Here is a 20,233-nt window from a genome sequence, read left to right on the forward strand (position 1 = left end):
AGGCAGAGAGCAGGGAAAGGGGGAGAGAATCTCAAGCAGACTCTGCTCTGAGCATGGAGCCTAATTGGGGGGGGGAAGGGGTTGGATCTTAGGCCTGAGATCACCTGGATCACAACCTGAGCCCAAACCAAGCGTCCCACGCCTGTTTTAACAGACTGCACCACCCAGGTGCTCTTACCATGTACTTTTCTTAAGCAACAGCTGATTTACTGAGGCTCCTATGTAGTAACTAAAACGGAATGTAAAATCACTTGTCAGTATCTTTTTTTTTTTTTTAAGAGAATAAAATACTACATATCAAAGTTGGGTTTGCATTCAAATTGCCAGCTTAATTGTGGCAAATCGTTTACAATTATGACATAAGGCTGTTAAAGGTTAATTACTCTTTTTGTTAAAAATACTAGACCATGAAAACATTTACAGAATACATACATAAAGAGAGTATATGAATTAAAGTCAATCCTTGGACTTAGCACATTTTAATCAGAGATTAATGCAGCATTTTAAATTTTAGGTCGAAGAAAAAAATTCACACATGTTATACACAAGGACAATTTTAATCCTCCATTATCCTGCAGTAACATCCACTGCTGGCTTTATATGGATTAAAACTGCATTTGCCAAGAACTGTGAACATTGAGAATCTTTACATGGAGTCACAAGGTTGATACAGGCACAGAGACATCTTCCAGCACCAACAGAATACATACACAACACATACCAAATGGTCTTGATGGATAAATTTGCTTCATCAGACACTCATATTTAGTAAAATTCACAGTTAATGAAGAATTTCATTTTCTTAATTTGCATCCTTACTACACATTTTTTTCTAAGATTTTAAATATTGAAAAAAACCACTCATTCATTCAAGGTTGTAATTTGCATGGCAATAAACAATGGGTTCTAAATTTCTTAAAGGTGTCTATAGCAATTTAAAATACCGGAGTCTTCTTTTTCAATTTGCAGCACCTAAAATACCTTTATAAAAACAAAGTTTAAATTCATTTACTGCATTCATTAAAATTCACTGTCAGTTTCTCTTGTGAGACAGACTCATTTCAACTGCTATTTCTCAGACCATATATATATATGTATATGTATGTATATATATATATATACACATATACATATATATACACACATATACATATATATATAGAGAGAGAGAGCGCATTGGTGTATATTCTTTCCAATTTGCTAGCAGAACTTAACTCCCAGAATTTATAGCCAGAATAAGAACTTGGTAGCATCTCTGAATGGCCTTCCACTCAAAACAGTGGTGGTAATATTGGAGGTCTGCTCCCCACTTAACATCACCAAACATGTTTCCAAAGTATTTTGGAAAAATATTTTTAAAAATATGCATAATATTCTACCATATGGTGCACTACCATTCCTCAACCATTTCTCAATTGTTCATTTGTTTCAGTTGCAATTTTTTTTATCTTTATGAGTAACATTGTGATGAACACCCTCACCCACAGTTTTAAGCAAGAATGATTCTATCTTTAGGATAATGTCAACTAAGTGGCTTACTGGGTCAGACTGCAGATGGTTTTAAGGCTTTAATATACTTTACCAAATAATCTCCAGAAGAGCGTGAACAACTCCTACCAACATTAAGTTAATGTGACCACGAAGTGGACTTGGTTGGTAACAATGAAGCAAATTCAACCACAAATCTATTAGATGCCGAAGCATCTCAAAATTATCACATCAAAGAAGCAAGGAGACAGTTATTAATGGTGATGAAGCCAAAATTCAAAATTCAAATTCTTTAAAATATTACTCAGCTTTAAATCATGATGTAATCAAATCATGATTCTTTTAAGATAATAAACAGAAAAGCGTTGCACAAAAAAATCTAGTGTTTTTCCAAAAATAAAAAGTTAAAAAGAGAAAGAGAAAAGTCAGTACCAAATGACCAAAAATTTTTATTTGACTAAATTCTATTTCATGCATAAGCATGACAGTCTCCCGTTTATTAGACTTTGGCAATAAAAAAAACAAGCAGCCTTATACAGAACAGTGAAAATGCCAAGGGTGAGGGTAGTCTACAGTTTTACTGTAGGATAAATATATATTTTCAAAAGGCCTCTCTCCCTTTGGCCATATTAACTCTCAGTTCAGATCATTAAATAGAGACAAATTTTCAAAATCACTTCTTTACTTCTCCAAGATCTTCGATACTATCATCATCCACCTATAAAACACAAATAATTACATCACATGAATTATGGTTTTAAATAACATGGAAGCAACTTGCTTTAAAAACTTATAACCACTGATGCACATGTTCTATCTACTCACCTCTGGCCATTTTTCCTGAATGACATCAATTATGTCATCTGTAAAGTCTCCCTGAATGATGATTTCATCCTCTCCTGTTACTGAGGCACCACAGGAGAATTTTTGAGCAAAAAATCTTTGTGCTTCTTTAAGATCAATTTCTGTTTAAAAAACAAACAGCAAGACTATAACTGGAATTGTTTTTTTTTTTTTTTTTTTTTTTTTAAATTTTTTTTTATTTATTTATGATAGTCACACACAGAGACAGAGAGAGAGGCAGAGACACAGGCAGAGGGAGAAGCAGGCTCCATGCACCGGGAGCCTGACGTGGGATTCGATCCCGGGTCTCCGGGATCGTGCCCTGGGCCAAAGGCAGGCGCCAAACCGCTGCGCCACCCAGGGATCCCTATAACTGGAATTGTATATCAAAGATATTTTTCCATTTTGAAATTCAATCTGCATCTTAATTTCATAAAACAGATCGCCTTAATGGGTTTCATATTCCTTTCAGAATGACAGTTACAAATTACTACAGACAGTGGTCTTAACCATTAACTTATATTTTCAAGGTCAAATAAAGCTTCAGCACATGAAAGTAGCTTTATTCAGGAAGGATGGAGCCACTGGGTGATGGGCGTTAAGAAGGGTAAGTGATGTAATGAGCACTGGGTGTTATATGCGACTGATGAATCACTGAACTCTACCTCTGAAACTAATAATATACTGTATGTTAATTAATTGAATTTTATAAATAAATAAACAAACAAAACATGCATCCTATCACAAAAAAAAAAAAAAAAAAGCATCATTTATACTATTTGTAACTCCCATAGTAAGACCAAAATAAATCCAGGAACTCATTAATTCCAAGCATTACATATATATTTCCAAGTACAATGAAGTTCTTTTGTTTATCCCTTTTTACAAGAGAAATAGTTACAGCAGGGAGACAAACCTACTATCTAATAATGATTGCTTTTCAACTGTGTTGTCACATGAAGGGACATTGGTTTACAATTTCACTGTTCATTCAAAGCCTCCAGAAAGAGCTCTAAAGCAGGACATTCTGCTGAAACCCACATTCCCTCCCCCTCTACTATCATTCCCAGAGGGCGCGAGCCATTTTGCAGCCTTTTGCCATCAAGCCTGAAGGGACAGAGGAGCAGTATTGATAGGCTTCAAGGAATCCTACCTAGCCCTCCACAATCCACATAAAAAGTGCTCAAGCAGGTATTCTGGAAAGGAAAAAGTTATACACGATTTAAACATCAAATTTTTATTTTGAAGCTATAGTTTGACATGCAAAATCTCATTTTGTATATTCTCAGCAAAAAACAGACCTGTGAAATTTTCATGAAACCGGATTAAAAAAGAAAGAGCAAGACAGACAGACAGGGAGGCAGAGAGCAACAAAGAGAAAATAGTTCACACATTTTAAAACTTAAAACTTACTTAATACTTAAAACTCACCGAAAGTTGCAAGGCCACATACTCTTGTTACATATTTCTTCTTTGCTCTAGGAATTTTGGCTATCGTAACTTTTTGTGGTACAGTCTTCTTTTTTTGCTTTATTTGACCCCTTCCACCTTCATTTATGAAAAAAATGAGCTTAGCATCAATTGTTTAGTGTCTAATATAAAGAATGCTGTTCTTTAAGCTTATTAATTTTTAAAAGGTACCAAAGATTAATTTCTAAAGTTTTTGCTTCTAATACAAAAGTAATAAACACATGCATGAGTTATTCAATAAATATTTATTAAGTAATCTGTACCAAGCACTGCACTAAGGGCTGAGGACACAAAGATGAACAGAAGAAAACATAGTCCCTGGCCTCCAGGGACTCTCAGTCTAGTGAAGAGAGACAAAAAAAGGTTTAATTACTGCAACTGGTACATACTATAACAGAATCCACATATACTGTACTACCATAGCTTTCAGAGGAACAGCCTACTTACCCTTTGGAGGACAGAAAAGAAAAGAAAGAGCACCTTCTGTGAAAAGATTTCACAGAAGAAATGGCATCTTAGTTCTGTAGAAGAACTGTCCAGATGAAAGCAAAAGGACTGGAGAGATCCGGTAAGAAAGGATATCCCAGGAGAAGGGAACAAGTAAAAAGATAACAGAAGGCATTATACTTGAGAACTACAATTGTCTGATGAAAGATGTTTATGTATATGCAGGAAATAAAGCCAGAAAAGCAAGAGATTACCTACCAGTCATTAAAGGACTAGCACATCAAGCTCTGTTATTTGATTTTATACTGAGGCAGAAGAAAAGCCACTGGGATGCCTGGATGGCTCAGTGGCTGAGCCTCTGCCTTGGTTCAGGTCATTATCCCAGGGTCTTCCGATCTGAGTTCCGCATTGGGCTCCCTGCAGGGAGCCTGGTTCTCCCTCTGCCTATGTCTCTGCCTCTCTCTGTGTCTCTCATGAATAAATAAATCTTAAAAAAAAAAAAGAAAGAAAGAAAGAAAGAAGAAAAGAAAAGAAAAGAAAAGAAAAGAAAAGAAAAGAAAAGAAAAGAAAAGAAAAGAGAAAGAAAAAAAAGCCACTGAATGAATAGAAGAGTGGAAAAACCAGATTAGGCCTTATGAGATAAACCTATAGCATGGAAGGTGAATTTGAGGAATAAGGCCAAGAGAGAGCTCCTATAGTAGTTGAGGAGGAAATATATCAAAACCTAACAAAGCAGTGGTAACGGTAATGGCAACTAGGCAGAGGCCAGAGTAAGGAGGAGAAAAAACAGAATTCAGAACTAATCAAAAGGAATTAAAAAAAAAAAAAAAGAATTAGTACTAAATAAATTACGGAAGGAGACTATTAAAAAAATGATTAAGGGATCCCTAGGTGGCGCAGCGGTTTAGCGCCTGCCTTTGGCCCAGGGCGCGATCCTGGAGACCCGGGATCGAATCCCACGTCAGGCTCCCAGTGCATGGAGCCTGCTTCTCCCTCTGCCTGTGTCTCTGCCTCTCTCTCTCTGTGTGACTATCATAAATAAATAAAAATAAAAATAAAATGATTAAAAGGAAGAAAGAAAGAAAACCAACATGAGTGTCAGTCAGGTCCTGGCTCAGATGACTAGATAAAGCATGCTGTGCTTAACCAAAAGACTTGTTAGTTTGAGGGATCCCTGGGTGGCGCAGCGGTTTGGCGCCTGCCTTTGGCCCAGGGCGCGATCCTGGAGACCCGGGATCGAATCCCACGTTGGGCTTCCGGTGCATGGAGCCTGCTTCTCCCTCTGCCTGTGTCTCTGCCTCTCTCTCTCTCTCTCTCTCTCTCTCTCTCTGTGACTATCATAAATAAATTAAAAAAAAAAAAAAAAAAAAGACTTGTTAGTTTGGCTTTTTTGGAAATACCAAGTATTTTTTTGGAAATACCTGGGACTTGTTTGGGTTTTTTTTGGAAATACTGCATTTGAGGTATCTGTGGGACCATGCACATTGCCAGTCTAGAGACGTAGGCTAGGACTAGAGGTATAGATTTAGGAATTGCAAGTGTAGAGTGATGTCAGAAGTTAAGAATGTGAAACTCAGGGAGAAAACTGCAGAATGAGGAGGTAAAAGGGCCAAGCACAGGATCCTGGGAAATACAACTTTTAAGGGACAGAAGGGAGAAGTTTGCACAGAAGACCAAAGAGGAGTGACAGGGAAAATGAAGAAAGAAGTCTGTCACAAAAACCAAGGAAGTACAAGAGTTTCAACGAGAAAGGCATGCTCAAATGCTCTTACTGCTTAGCAATGACTGAGCCACTCCTGGCTGCTATTAGAGGAATTTCAGTGGCATGACAGCTTAGGATGGAATTAAGTATGAACAACGAAGGACAGAAGAACAAGGACAGTAAGTCTAGTCTTACTACAAAAGTCTGGTTAAGAAGGGCAGGGCAAAGGATAAGGCAAATGAAGACATGGGCATTTTTCTTGAAAGATGCAAAGTCCTTATTTATAAGCTAATTTTAGTCATAGGGGAGAATAATCAAGGCAGAAGATACAGGCAGGAACAGAATCCAGAGTAGAGGAATTCGTTTTAGGAAAGGTAAACAGGTATATGCGACAGCTATTTTAAAAATAAAATAAAATAAACTGAGCTGACAACATAATGAGAGAATAAAATCTTTTAGGGACGCTTGGGTGGTTCAGCAATTGAGCGCCTGCCTTCAACCCAGGACATGATCCTGGAGTCCTGGGATCGAGTCCTGCATTGGGCTCCCTGCATGGAGCCTGCTTCTCCCTCTGCCTATGTCTTTGCCTCTCTCTCTGTCTCTCATGAAGAAATAAATAAAATCTTAAATAAATAAATAAATAAATAAAATCTTTTATAAATGTCCTCACTCTACATAGAATACATAGTTATTTTAATAAGGTAACAAAATTTTGAAGTCATCAAGCTGGTTGGTTGCTTTTTGCATATGCACACAGCAATTAAAGCATGTTGTCCTAGGTCCAATTTACTGATAAAGCCCAAATCAAATGGCATCCAGTCATCCTGAGAATATGATTCTGTACCACTCTGTAGGGTACACATATGGAATTACATCAGCAGGTAGATATTACTGGCTTTAGGACTGCCTTCATTATGTTATTTCCTCTGAGAGAGGAAAAGTGTGTTTATGTAAATCAAGCCATGGATTTAGGCTTACCTCTTTTTTGCTTTTTCTTCTCTTCCTCTTCCCCTGCTGTGCCCTGACCCTCACTAATTCCAGCTTCTTGTTTCGGTGAATTTTCTAGATGTAACAGTGAAATCCAAAAGCATTAACATCACTTCAATATAACCTTAAAAAAAAATCACCTTTGAGCAACTTCGTATACAAATAAGGCATCTTGCCAACAACTGATCATGCCACTTATAAAGCAAACAATTATATTGTTAAATTTCTATCAAGTCTAATTCTGGTCTTTATGGTCAAGTGCAAGGTGACAGAAGACAAAACAAAGTTTTTGATATGTGAAGATTAGGATCTTTTCACCCACATGAAAGGAGTAGGAAACACTCACACTCTGCAGGAGTGTTTCCTATCTAAACATACTTATCTATGCAACAGGAGGTCTCATCCTGAATAAGACAACTCCCTCCCCAGGTCTTATCATGTTCTAGGCAGGTCCTGTCCCAGGCTGACCATGACCATGCAGACTGCAACACCTAACTGTAGGGTTCTTTTCCAACAATGCCTGTAGCTACTATCCAAAAAGGCCTTATATGTTTCAGGGGTTATGCTTCTTAAAAACAATCTGAAAATCAAAGCAGCAAATGGTGGAATAACACCGGGTACACCTGATAGGCCTGTTCTGAGCCCAGGCTTTCCCTTCTTCCTGCTACTGTCTTCATTTCCACCAATCTTGTAAGAGCAGCCAACAATTTTAAAATTGAAGAAATCTGTTCTCTGTAGTCTTCGTTCTTCTGGCAACAGCAACTCCATTCTTTTGGTTGCCAAAACCCTAGATGCCTCCTTTTCTCACATCCCACATGCAGCATACCAGAAAACTGTCAGCTCTACCTTCAAAACACACTGAGAATCTGATCACTTCTCCCCACCTCCACTGCTACCATTCTGGTCAGTCTCCTGGCCTAATTACTACTGCGGCCTCCTATCTGGTCTCCCTTTACTGCCTGTGCCCCTCTTCAGTCTATTCTTTAGCACAGCAGCCAGAGATGCTGTTGAAACAAAAGTTCGACCTTACTGCTCTCCTGCTCCACATCTCCTGAATAAATGCCAAGTCTTGGCCTTTAGGGTGTGGTCCGCCTTACCTCTCTGACTTCATCTCTGACCCTTCTCCCCCTCCTTCAATAAGATCCAGACACAAAGGCTTCCTTGAGATTTCCTGAATATAACAAGTAAGCTTTTACCTTAGGGCCTTTGCACTTGCCCTGCACCTGGAATGTTCTCCCAGATATCCAAATGACTCACTCCCTTACTTCCTTTAGATCTTTGTTTAAATTTGGTCTTTTCAGCAAAATCTTTCCTACCACCACTCAAAATTTCCAATTTCCTCCCTCAACAATTTTTATCTCCCCATTCTCTACTTATCATTATTTAACATACTTATTTTGTCTTATTTTACTTAGTCTCCTCTTCTAGAATATAATTTCCAAATAATAGATCTTTTGTTTACTACTTTATCTCCAGCATCTAAAACAATGTGTAGTATATAGTATACTCACAAGAAATAATTTGTTAAATGAATGATTGAAAATACATTTGCTCCTAAGCCATTACTCTTCTTATAAGAAAGTTATCCTGAACTCTCTCAGAGTTAAGACACATGAAACTGTGTGTGATTCTATATAAGGAATTTTAACCCAAAAATATAAAATGGTTTTAAAGTTAATAGATATAAATACAATTCTGTAATATCCTACTAAAGGAGCACTTTCATGACACCTGGATGGCTCAGTGGTTGAGAGTCTGCCTTTGGCTCAGGTCGTGTTCTTGGGGTCCTGGGATCAAGTCCCACATCAGGCTCCCTACAGAGAACTTGTTTCTCCCTCTGCCTATGTCTCTGCCTCTCTGTGTCTATCATGAATAAATAAAATATTTTAAAAATATAAATAAAGGAGCACTTTCTTATCTTTAAAATAATGCCTTATGTGCATTTGTTTCAGATACACAAGCTTTGATGAAAGAAAAAAAAGGTTCATACCTACAGTAAGTTTTGCAAACTCATTTGGAAAATTCTTCTCTAACCACTGTCGACATTTAGCAACATCAGGCATATATTCACAGTACTGGGAGATTAGAGGGGAGAACAAATTGAGTCACAACAGAACATTTTCAATCAACCAATACATTTTAATTAAGTCATTCCCTATGTTTGCTATATTAAGAATGATGAAACTAACCACTCCCACTAATGTCTTATCCACAAGAATTCTGTGTTCCACCAGGAAATGCCCCATAAGCAATTAGAATTTAAAAAGGATTAAACACTTCCTCATTGTAGTATTTTTTCCCCCATCAAACAGAAGGGCATTAGAAAAAGCAGCAAACAAAACCAAGCATGTTTATTTCTTGCTTTGGACACACAGGTGTCTCAGTATTTTTGTGACTTGCCAACAGATCCTGACTCAGAAGCTTATTAACAGAAAATCTTATACATAATTTTAATTTATGCTTTCCTCTGCTTAGAAATTAGATTTTGGTTTTAAAGCTACTCTTATTTTATTAGCTAACTATTCATGAATTTCAAGCAAAGTCCAAACTGTATAGTCAAGTGCAAGAGATGTACACAATGTACACATATGATACAAAGTCTTAAGAAAACAATTTTTAAGACTATAAAATTATTCTAATCCAAGATTCTCTATAAAAAGTTAAAACTGTACTATCAAATGACAGATATGAAAAATAGAAAAAAGTTCTCAGGCTAGCTCTAAAATCAATGACCCCAAATGCAGAAGGTAAAAAAAGAATTTGAAAAAGACTTACCTCTGTTGGTAATGAACAGACTGGGGAAATGGAGAAAAAAAAAGATTGGAAAACTTAAATATATGTATATATATAAACACACAAGGCTCAGCCTTTTAAATCTTACAAAATGTTTCATTTCTACTTTTTCCTATAAATTCTGTACCACTTTTCAAATACTACCCATCACACTTTTTTTTGAGGTAAAAGGTACATGGTTCATAGAGATTTTCTCTTAAGTTTTTTGTTTCTAATCTAAAGACTATAACCGTCAGTTGATGGAACATCAAACTATACTATCTTGCATAGCTTAAGGTTTTACCATAACCACTTTAATACGTCTGAAGCTAAGCTGAGAACAATTCCCCATACAACAAAGCTTGAAAGGAACTGGTTCTTTTGATAGTTTTACCAAAACAGCCACCAGTTTTTATTCATACTAACATACTTATAGACTTCAGTAGCACTTTTGCTACCATTTCTTTGCAATACACGTTTTCTTTCCTTTTTCATATTATCCTACATAAGATTAAGCACCTTATAAAGCTAAAAGGAATGTAGGTTCAATCTTGTCCTCATACAGGCTGCATGAGATAAAGAATTAGAACTCAAAAGGTTTCCTGATTTTAAATAGAATTCTGTTTAAATAGAATTCTGTTACTGGGTCAACTGTTTATTTTGTTCTCTTAAGGTGAAGAATAGAGTAGTTCAGTGTGCTCAATTATCTTGAGATTTGTGAGGGAGCAGAGCATTTCTCATCACAGCAATTATCGTTATATGCATTATTATGTGTCATCATCACTACCCTGTGATGATGTAAGTAAGAAATACCACATCTGCATTACCGATAGGTAAGTAACCTGCTGCATGTGGTTAGCAGAACAGGATTTGAACCCTGGCCAATTTCTGAAGCTTTTTTTAAATAAACATTTTATTTATTTATTCACGAGAGACACAGAAAGAGAGAGGCAAAGACATAGGCAGAGGGAGAAGCAGACTCCATGCAGGGAGCTCGATGTGGGACTCCATCCCAGAACTCCAGGATCACGCCTTGAGCCAAGGCAGACACTCAGCCACTGAGCCACTCAGACGTCCCAGTTTCTGAAGCTCTTAACCACAAAATCAGATTACATGACATACACAGGTAGGGCAGCTGTGTGCCAGCCATGTGACAGTGGTATGCCTTCTCCTCATCCCACCATCACTATTTTTTTTAAAGACTTTATTTATTTATTCATGAGAGACAAAGAAAGAGAAAGAGAGAGAGAGAGGCAGAAACACAGGCAGAGGTTTATGGTACTCAATCCTGGATCCCAGGATCATGCCCTGAGCCGAAGGCCGACGCTCAACCGCTGAGCCTCCCGGGTGTCCCCCATCATTTTTTTTATAGATGATGCTCTAAGAAAGGTTAAATAGCTCATCCAAGGACGAAATGGTAGGTGGCAGAAGAAAACTGGAACCTAGTATCTCTTTATTTCAAGTGTGGAGATCTCTCCTCCAAAGCTCTCCCTGGTTAACCAAGACCTCTACAATCCTCACAGTTCAAGTTCAAATACCAGTAGGTGCAGGGGATCCCTGGGTGGCTCAGTGGTTTGGCACCTGCCTTTGGCCCAGGGCGTGATCCTGGAGTCCGGGATCGACTCCCGCGTCGGGCTTCCGGCATGGAGCCTGCTTCTCCCTCTGCCTGAGTCTCTGCCTCTCTCTATCATGAATGAATGAATAAAATCTTGAAAAAAAAAAAAAAAAAAACCAGTAGGTGCAGATATTCAGTCACACTTTCAGAATTTAATTATAGGTTAAATACCATTTCAGCAAATGCTAAACTATAAAACTTTGTACATCATTTCAAAGAATATTCAGCTTGACAAAATTCTAATACAATGCAAACATCTGGATGGTTCTTTTGGGCTCACGGTTATTTGCTTTTAAAGTCAATTTCCCTTTCTGCAAACCATAGCTTTTCGACACAAAGATCTAGCATTTACCATCAAACCTCACATCACTAATAGTGGAACAACCTGACATTATGTACTTGCTGACGTGACGCAACATGAAGAACAAGGCATCTTCAACCAAGATATCTTCTGCTATGGTCTGAATGTTTGTGTCCCCTCAAAACTACTATGTTTAAACTCTAATCCAACGTGACGGTATTAGAAGGTGGAGCCTTTGAGAGTATTATTCCTTCTCTACACTCTCCTAAGTAGGGTCTTTAATGGATGAGGAAACTGGCCAAGGTAACACAAGGGAGTAGATGGCTGAGTCAGGATTCAAACTCAGATTGAGTCTGAAGTCACAATCCTGAAGACAAAATGTCTCCCCAGAAATGACCCCATTCAACCTAACCTTGTTTCTCAGTCTATGCCAATCAGCATTCTGTTCCAATCAGCCCTTTCTTTTCCCTCTCCCCTGAAGACACTGTATTAAATCTTACTACCATATTGTTCTTATGAATTCCTTCACCTTTCATGCAAATTCTATGCATTGTCTGAGGCTTCTCATTTCCTTGGAAATTTGCCTACCTTCCTCTGAAAAAGATGCCTTTTCCTCAACTCCTAATTCACAGTTATAATCAGTACTATTTAATTTAGCATTTTATATTTTCTAATATTGCTTCTTCTACAACTAGACCATAAACTCCTTGAGGAAGTAACCCCGTCCCCAGTTTAGGCCTAGATTATCAATACAAATTAGGGAGGGAAATAAATAAACCTTTCTCTAAAAGGTTAGGGACCTCTGGTCCACTGGGGTGGTTTGCATATTTAGTGCAGTTATTCAAAAGTCACTGTAGCAGTCACATTAACAGCAATTTAACAGGATGGTTTTCATATACCATATTTCATCAATTCTAAATTTTTTTCATTTTTATAGGGATGCATCTTATAATTACGGCATGTCAATCTGACAGGTTTTTTCTTAGTGGAACATAAAATAATGGTGAATCTTATAAAACAGAGTCTTAGATTAGATGAAATAGCATATAAAGAACAAGAGCTCTTAACTATATCTGACAAAGATAAACCATACTAAACTAATGTACTTCTCTTACAATAAAACTTAATTGTACTATGTTTCTGTGTTAGCTGCTATGTCAGAAGCTTTATACAAGTCACCTGACAGGATACAATCATCATTTCCATTGTACAGATCTTAAAAAACAGACATCTAAATCTTAAGTGAATTAGGTAACTTGCCCAAGGTCACATAGCTGGTAATGCTGGAGTCAGAATGCAGACCTCAGTCTGTGACTCCAAAGGCAATAAGATGACCATATAAGACCAATATCAGGGCAGCCCCGGTGGCTCAGCGGTTTAGCGCCGCCTACAGCTCAGGGCGTGATCCTGGAGACCCAGGATGGAGTCCCACATCGGGCTCCCTGCATGGAGCCTGCTTCTCCCTCTGCCTGTGTCTCTGCCTCTCTCTCTCTCCTCTCTGTGTATTCTCATGAATAAATAAATAAAATCTTTAAAAAAAAAAAAAAAAGACCAATATCATAACAAAACTCAATCAACCTTACAAAGAATTCCTGTGCCTTACTCTTACTGAATTCCCATACTCTTACTGAGGCATAGTAATTTTATCAGCAAAGATATCTGATAAATGGCAAGTTGACAAAATTGTTTAACTCAGTGACATCCCCTCTGCTTCTATAGTGCTTAAACTCCAGATGACGTCTCTATTACACTCACAGTATGTAAAGTCTCCAAACACAAGTGCCTTTTCTGACTTATTCACTTAGTCCCCAGTACCTAAAACACTGCAAGGTACAGAGTAAGTGATCAAAAATATTTCCTGAAAAAAATTATTTATTTCCTCTTTTGCTATCTTGGACCTTCAAACTTTCCAAAATACTAATAAAATTAGAGCATTTCCAACTCACAAATATCTCTGTATTGAAAATGAGGGGAAAAGAAATGAGGAAAAAACACTCCAAGGGAAAAAGAATCCTGATTCAATCTAATACACATATTATCAATCAAACCAAGAACACTTTCTCAAGACTGTCCTACTACCCATCGCTCCAATCTCATCTTCTTTCCTTACTGACATCCTCCCTATAATATAAACACTATACTAATCTAGAGTTGTTCATTTTCCACAGATGTGCATCCACCAAGCCTTTTCTTGCATAGCCAGCCATTCACTTCATCTGGGATGCCCTTCTCCACTTTATCCAGTCCTTGTCATCTCTTCAGACTCAGTATCTTCCAAGAAGTCCTCCTTTAATAGCAGACCAGCAAGTAACATTAGGTTGAAATAATCTATTTGCATGCCTCTCTTCCAACTGGACTGCAAGCTTTTCCAGGCCAAGTAGCAAGACACAAGTCATTACAGGTTGGGAAAATCTGTAAACCCATGCCTCCTCTTCACCAGTGCCCCACCCCCAACCTTGCGGCTCCAATTAAGGGTTTCACAAACAGCACAGATGAGAAAAGGATTAATAGGATCAAATGTGATATACAATCATAATGCATAAAAACAAAGTGACCAAAAGCCATTTTCTGCTTTGTAACACTTGCCTCCACAGTAAAGGACTCGAAGTGGGTAGTCTGCATCTAACTTGGTATTGCCCTTCGAGTCTCCTTTGCAATCATGCCCACCGGACTCAGAAATATCAGCAGCCATCTCACAAACCTGTAAACAAGGAAAATAACACATTTTCACTATTTTGGACCAAGACCTCAAAGAAGCAGTGTTCAGAGGTAGCCTCACTTCCGCCCACTGGAAATACCTCAACCCTAAATGTTTCCATTCTGTTCTTAAGTGAAGGATACAAGCTGCATTAGGATCCATAAAATGTGACCAATTCTGGGCGCACCACCAACCAGCTCCACAGGTCTACAGGGAAGCAAGTGACGGGAGAAAAAGCACTGTGAAGAATGGGTCGGGGGGTGGGGGCTCTAGTGGAAAGAGGACGCAATGGGATAATAGGATGGGGAGGATGATCCGTAGTGAGGGGGCAAAAGGTCTGGGGATGAAATGGGAGGGATGCAAACTGCAATAAAGGCCACATAAAATAAAAGGCTAAAAGAGCCTACGAAGAAGGGATGAGTGACCAGAGGTGCCCAGAGTACAGGGTGTGGGCGCAGCTAAACGCCAAGCGAGGGACACAGGAATCCGGGAAGCGATGGGAGTGGGAGGGGGCGGGGAGACCAGAATCTGAAGACAGAAAATGGGGGCGGAAGAATCGGCAAGGGGCAGAATGTAAGAGCACTGGGGCGACATGGGCGGCCAGGAGTTAGGGGGCGATCCGAGGCGAAGGGGCAATCCCAGGGACACCACAGGGGCCCATGTGGGCGGGGGTGTGGAGACGCCCGGCCCGGCCCCCTTCCGCCGGACAGCACCTCGGCTTCCCCCCACGCTCTCTACGAGCTCTTCGGAAGAGGGAGAGGCTCGAGGGGTCGTTACCCAGGCGGTCGCACAACCCCCGCCGCCTCCGCTCCCGCCACTACCGCCAGCTGAAGCAACACATGCAATTCCTCTTCCCCGGCCAGGGCCGCCAGAAAGCCCGTCGGCAAGCCGCGGTCCCGCGAGACAATAAGCCTTTATCGCGAGATTCAGGTCGCCGCTGGGAGGCTGTCGCGAGAAGCCTGAAGGCGGAGGCGGAGGGGCACTGGGGAGCATGCGCATTGTGCTCGGGGGCGGAGCCAAACCTCCGAGCGGCTGACAGCCAGTAGGCGGTGCTCGTTACTCGGGGGAGAGGTTGGCGGGTCGGCTGGCTGGCGGCGCGCGGGGCGGAAGCCGACGCGGAGAGGAAAGAGGAGGTGTGCGCTGAAATCATCGGTGACTCCCTGTTGTGGAGCTGGGGAATGTTGCCCCTAGTCTGGGGCGCATCCTGGAGTTCTGACTAACCTCCAGCCTGTTGCATAAGTCACTGCTCCGCGGGGAGATGGCACCTGGAAAAGGCGTTTGGTTTCATTTCAACACCTTTCCCTGCAGTGACTGAATTATTCTTGGAAAGATCATATGAACGCTATTTAGATTGTTCCAGTCGCCCCGTAATCTCACACCCCCCTAACAGCTGCTGCCCTCACCATCCTCGTCTTTGCGATCAGTCCCTCAGGTCTCAGGCGGACGGACACTAGCACACGCGGGCCGTCCTAGCTTTGCTTCCGTCTAGTTGTTTCCTTCTGGGAAAATCCTTTCCTAACCGTGCTCCGCCCGAGTCCCTCCCAGTCGCGTTGGTGAAATGGGAACAACACTACAGTGCTTGCAAACCTCTGAGGGTTAGGAAAAGGATGACCAAGGAGTGCTTGGTAGCCGGTGGAGGTTGCTTTGTCCTTCACCTCATCCCCCTTCTTCCCGGCCGACTTCATTTGCGCCACCACCATCCTTACATTTTCTGCTCACGGTTTACTTTATGCGTGCACAAAACCATCTGGCATAATCTTTTTCGCCGGTGACTGCTGCCTCCACCCTGACATCTTTCTTAAATAAAAGAGGAGTCTCCACCCTAACCTCCTTGCAGAAGAGTCAATTCTGTGTAACTAGTGAAAGAAGATCTTGTTCCCAAACATGGTTGATTCCAATAATAATAGCTTTCGATTCCAATAATAACTTCCACTTATTGACACCCACCTGCCATTATGTATCAAAAACCTGCTCATTCGGGTATAGAGTCCAGGTGGATTCATTCCACAAAATTTTCTTTTTTTAAGATTTTATTTATGAAAGACACAGGCAAAGGGAGAGGGAGAAGCATGCTCCCCTCAGGAAGCCTGATGTGGGACTCCATTCCTGAACTCCAGGATCACGCCCTGAGCCAAAGGCAGAGCTTAACTGCTGAGCCATCCAGGCGTCCCATCCACAAAATTTTCTTGAGTTCCTATCATGCAGCACTGTCCCACATAAGCACTGGGGATGCAGTGAACAAGAGACAAAGTGCCTACTCTTGCTAAATTTAGCAGTCTTAAAAGTGATAGCTGATTCAGTCCTTACAGTAACCCGATAAGGGAGCAACTGGGTGGCTCATTGGTTGAGCATCTGCCTTTGGCTCAGGTCTTGATCCTGTGGTCCTGGCATCAAGTCCCGCATCGGGCTCCCTGCAAGGAGCCTGCTTCTCCCTCTGCCTATGTCTCTGCCTCTCTGTGTGTGTGTCTCTCATGATTAAATAAAATCTTTTTTAAAAAGATAACCCTATGAGGTAGGTATTGTCTTCAATTTCCAGATGGTAAAATCATAGCTCAAAGGTAGAAATGAATTAAGTTGACATGTGACTAAGATCATAAGCTAATAGTATATTTTATGGGTCTTAAGATGCACATTTTTTCACATTTTAATATCCCATACCAAGATGCATTGCAAGGGATGAAATTTTAGCATTTGTCATAGTTTAATTTGGCAGCTTTTTTCTTTCTTAGTGATGCATAAAATAATGGCATCTCATAATCAATGGCATCTTAAATGCGATGAAATATGTGTAAGTGGCCAGTCCTGTGTAGTAGACCCAATGTCTTCAGTTCCATTCCTCACCCCTTTCTTGCTCTGCTTCGTAAAGAAGGGGGTGCTGGACCCCCAGAGACCACATCCCCAGGCTTTCTTGTTCCTGAGCTTCCAGCTAGGTTTAGCCAACAGGAGGCAGCAATAGGAACAGCCACCTCCCTAGCCATCCACTCCACCCTTGTGAGTAGCATCTCTGACATAACTGGTTTTCCGTCTATATTGTTAGGGAATCCTAGAACCTGGGCACCTGTAACATACCCGCTCCTGGATCTAGTCTATAGCCTGGCAGCGGTGATTGTTGGCTTCTTGTTGCTGCTAATCTCTGAATTGCCTCAACCACCTCTGTTAAGCTTTCCAACACTTTATTCCCCATGTAACCAATCCCTTGAATGAAACTCCCACCCACCCCCAACCCCCACACTTTAAATACTTAGATGGGGTTATTTTCTAGGCAGACTATGCCTGACACCGCTGGCATTCAAACCCAGATTTGTACTTCCTAGGACATCTACAGCCTATCAGCTCTCAAGTTCTAAAAGCAGGAGCCACATACTAAATAAAGAAAAATCCCAGAAGTTTCTCACCAGGAAGCCACAGACTCTTTGAAGAGCAGTGTGATTTGTGCAAAGAATATAGGGCTCCACTTGTGCACCAAGCGTTGTCAGGAAATTGACTAAACATCTTTCTGACTTAAATATTAATATTTCCTAACGTAAATCACACTTTTGTTGCAATGAAATTTCAAAGATTGAATCTAACTGGCCTGGCTCCAGCTGCATCCAATCCTAAATCAATCACCATAACTAAACAAGCCCTGAGTCAACTGTCCACCTTCGGAGCTGTGTTTTAGAAGTGGAGACAGACTACAGAACTATGAGGTACTATGACCATGAGAGGGAATGATGGTAAAGTATCAAAACAACAGATGTCCACTGTAGTCATTCTTACACTCAGGTGTGCTAAAAATTATTAAATAACCCAACTACACTTACATCAAGTGGGTATATAGGTGAGCAGACTTCCTTACTAACAGAATACTACTTCGCTTAAGCGAGCAGTGTGTCCAGCTAGAGGCTTCACTTCCCAGCCTCCCTCACCGCGAAGGTGGCTATGTGACACAGCTCTGGTTAATGAGATGTAGATAGGTGGTGACAGGGACATCCCTTCTGTCAGGAACATTGTGAAAGATTTTTAAATGGACAGATACATGGTGTCCTAGCACTCTCTTTGGTGTCATCTCCATCTTTCACTACCGTTGAGCTATTTTACGGTTTTGTAAATTGTAGAAAACTGATAGTAATGCAATTGGCTCTTGTCCATAGAAATGCAAATGAATTGTGTCTGGTGCAGCTGCAATTGATCATTTCTCTGTTGCCTAGTTTTCCATCTGTTTGTAAATTCATTATAGCATTCTCAATTGCCTGTGTATGTATATATGATTGCCTATGTGTGAACGTTTTCAAGAATTCTCCTTTGAATTGGTTTTAACATCTTACTGACTTAATTAATAAATGAAGTAAAATATCTGACACATTTTTATTTTATGATTAGGGAAGAGTCATGCTTTTATTCTTTTAGAAATTCATCATTTAATACTTCTCAAATAAAAGGACAAGGTCTCATATTTAGAAAAAAACGGCAGTGGGATGCCTGGGTGGCTCAGTCAGTTAAGCATCTACCTTCAGTTCAAGTCATGATCCCAGGGTCCTGGGATCTAGCCCTGCACCGGGCTCTCTGCTCAGTGGGGAAGTCTACTTCTCCCTCTCCCACTCCCCCTGCTTGTGCTCTCTGTCTCTGTCAAATAAGTAAATAACATCTTAAAAAAAAAAAAAAAAAAAAAAAAAGCCTTGACCTTTCTCTCTTCTTTCTGATTGGTATTCGAACATAAACCATATTGCAACCTCGAGGGCCTAGCCTGAGCGTGAAGGTGCTTATGCTAAGGATTTGGGACTGGAAATGTATAAAAAAGCCCGTGTTCCTGATAGCATTGTTGAGTTACTATATCAGTTCTTGACTGCCTCCCTTCCAGGGCTTCCTATTTTGAAAATTCCCTGCTTTCCCGCACTCCATTTAGTTTAAGCCAATGCGGTAGGATTTTCTATTATACTACAGAATACATTCCTAAATAATACCATCAGAAAGCATGAAAAAGAAGGAAAAAAGGGGAGGAAAGAAAGATGACCTTTTTAAAAAATATATTTTATTTATTTATTCATGACAGAGAGAGAGAGAGAGAGGCAGAGACACAGGCCGAGGGAGAAGCAGGCTCCATGGAGGGAGCCGGATGTGGGACTTGATCCTGGGTCTCCAGGATCACACCCTGGGCTGAAAGCTGTGCTAAACCGCTGAGCCACCTGGGCTGCCCTTTTTTTTTTTTTTTTTTTTTTTTAAAGTAAGCCCCACATGAAACTTAATGTGGGGTTTGAACTCACAATGCTGAGATCAAGACCTGAGCTGAGATGGAGTTAGATGCTTAACCAACTGAGACACTCAGGTACCCCGGGACAGTTTCTTTAGCATGAGAGGGAAACCTGTGGTCAAGAAAAGCATGACTGAAAAAAAAGGAACAAAGGTGAGTCCTTGCTAAAGGATGATGGGGAAATAATGTTGCAAGACCAGTCATTTGGATGAAGCATTGACAAAGGGGCATTCTGACACTTTCTGAGAAGTCCTCTAGCAAAGAGAATGAAAGAGTTTGCCCTGGGCTTCTTGGATTAGGAGTGACTTCTTACCATAGGTGACACCTTGTCATAGGATCATCTATTTTTTCAAGAAGTCATGGGTTTTATTTTTCCACTGTTGGGGTTAGATTGGCCCTTAGCCAGATATTTTCTACTACTAGTTCCTTCTGGGCATTTTCAAGATAGTCACTTGGGGGTTGAATGGATATTTGTTGATTGCCTTTCTAGCATCCACTCTCTATTACAGGCCCATTTTAGTTTGGAAGGGATTGTCTCTCCTCCATACAATACCCATGTGGTCCAAATGAACCTTTGCAACTCCCCATCCAGAGGTGGAGCATGTGACCCAGGTTTAAGGCAATCAGCACGTTATATTCTGTTAGTAATAATGATTAAACAACTCAAGGGTAGATCAATC

General features: G+C 40.3%; 1 protein-coding gene across 4 annotated transcripts; it reads right to left on the reverse strand.

Moving 5' to 3' along the window:
• Positions 1-538: 538 nt before the first annotated feature.
• On the reverse strand, positions 539-15,282 carry DENR (density regulated re-initiation and release factor). 4 transcript variants are annotated; one of them, XM_038574902.1, is made up of 9 exons: positions 15,101-15,207; positions 14,424-14,530; positions 14,212-14,326; positions 9,713-9,732; positions 8,928-9,012; positions 6,929-7,012; positions 3,763-3,879; positions 2,314-2,453; positions 539-2,206 (listed from the first exon to the last, which is right to left on the reverse strand). In XM_038574902.1, the coding sequence occupies exons 2-9, from the start codon at positions 14,442-14,444 to the stop codon at positions 2,162-2,164; spliced, it is 627 nt and encodes a 208-aa protein (XP_038430830.1). In that variant the 5' UTR covers positions 14,445-14,530; positions 15,101-15,207; the 3' UTR covers positions 539-2,161. The 4 variants fall into 4 exon arrangements, with proteins under 4 accessions (XP_038430830.1, XP_038430831.1, XP_038430829.1 ...); XM_038574903.1 differs by lacking the exon at positions 14,424-14,530 and having other exon boundaries at positions 15,145-15,282; XM_038574901.1 differs by lacking the exon at positions 14,424-14,530 and having other exon boundaries at positions 15,101-15,256.
• Between the last annotated feature and the right edge of the window lie 4,951 nt (positions 15,283-20,233).

This window comes from Canis lupus, chromosome 26, assembly GCF_011100685.1.
Source record: "Canis lupus familiaris isolate Mischka breed German Shepherd chromosome 26, alternate assembly UU_Cfam_GSD_1.0, whole genome shotgun sequence".
Lineage (NCBI taxonomy): Eukaryota > Metazoa > Chordata > Mammalia > Carnivora > Canidae > Canis > Canis lupus.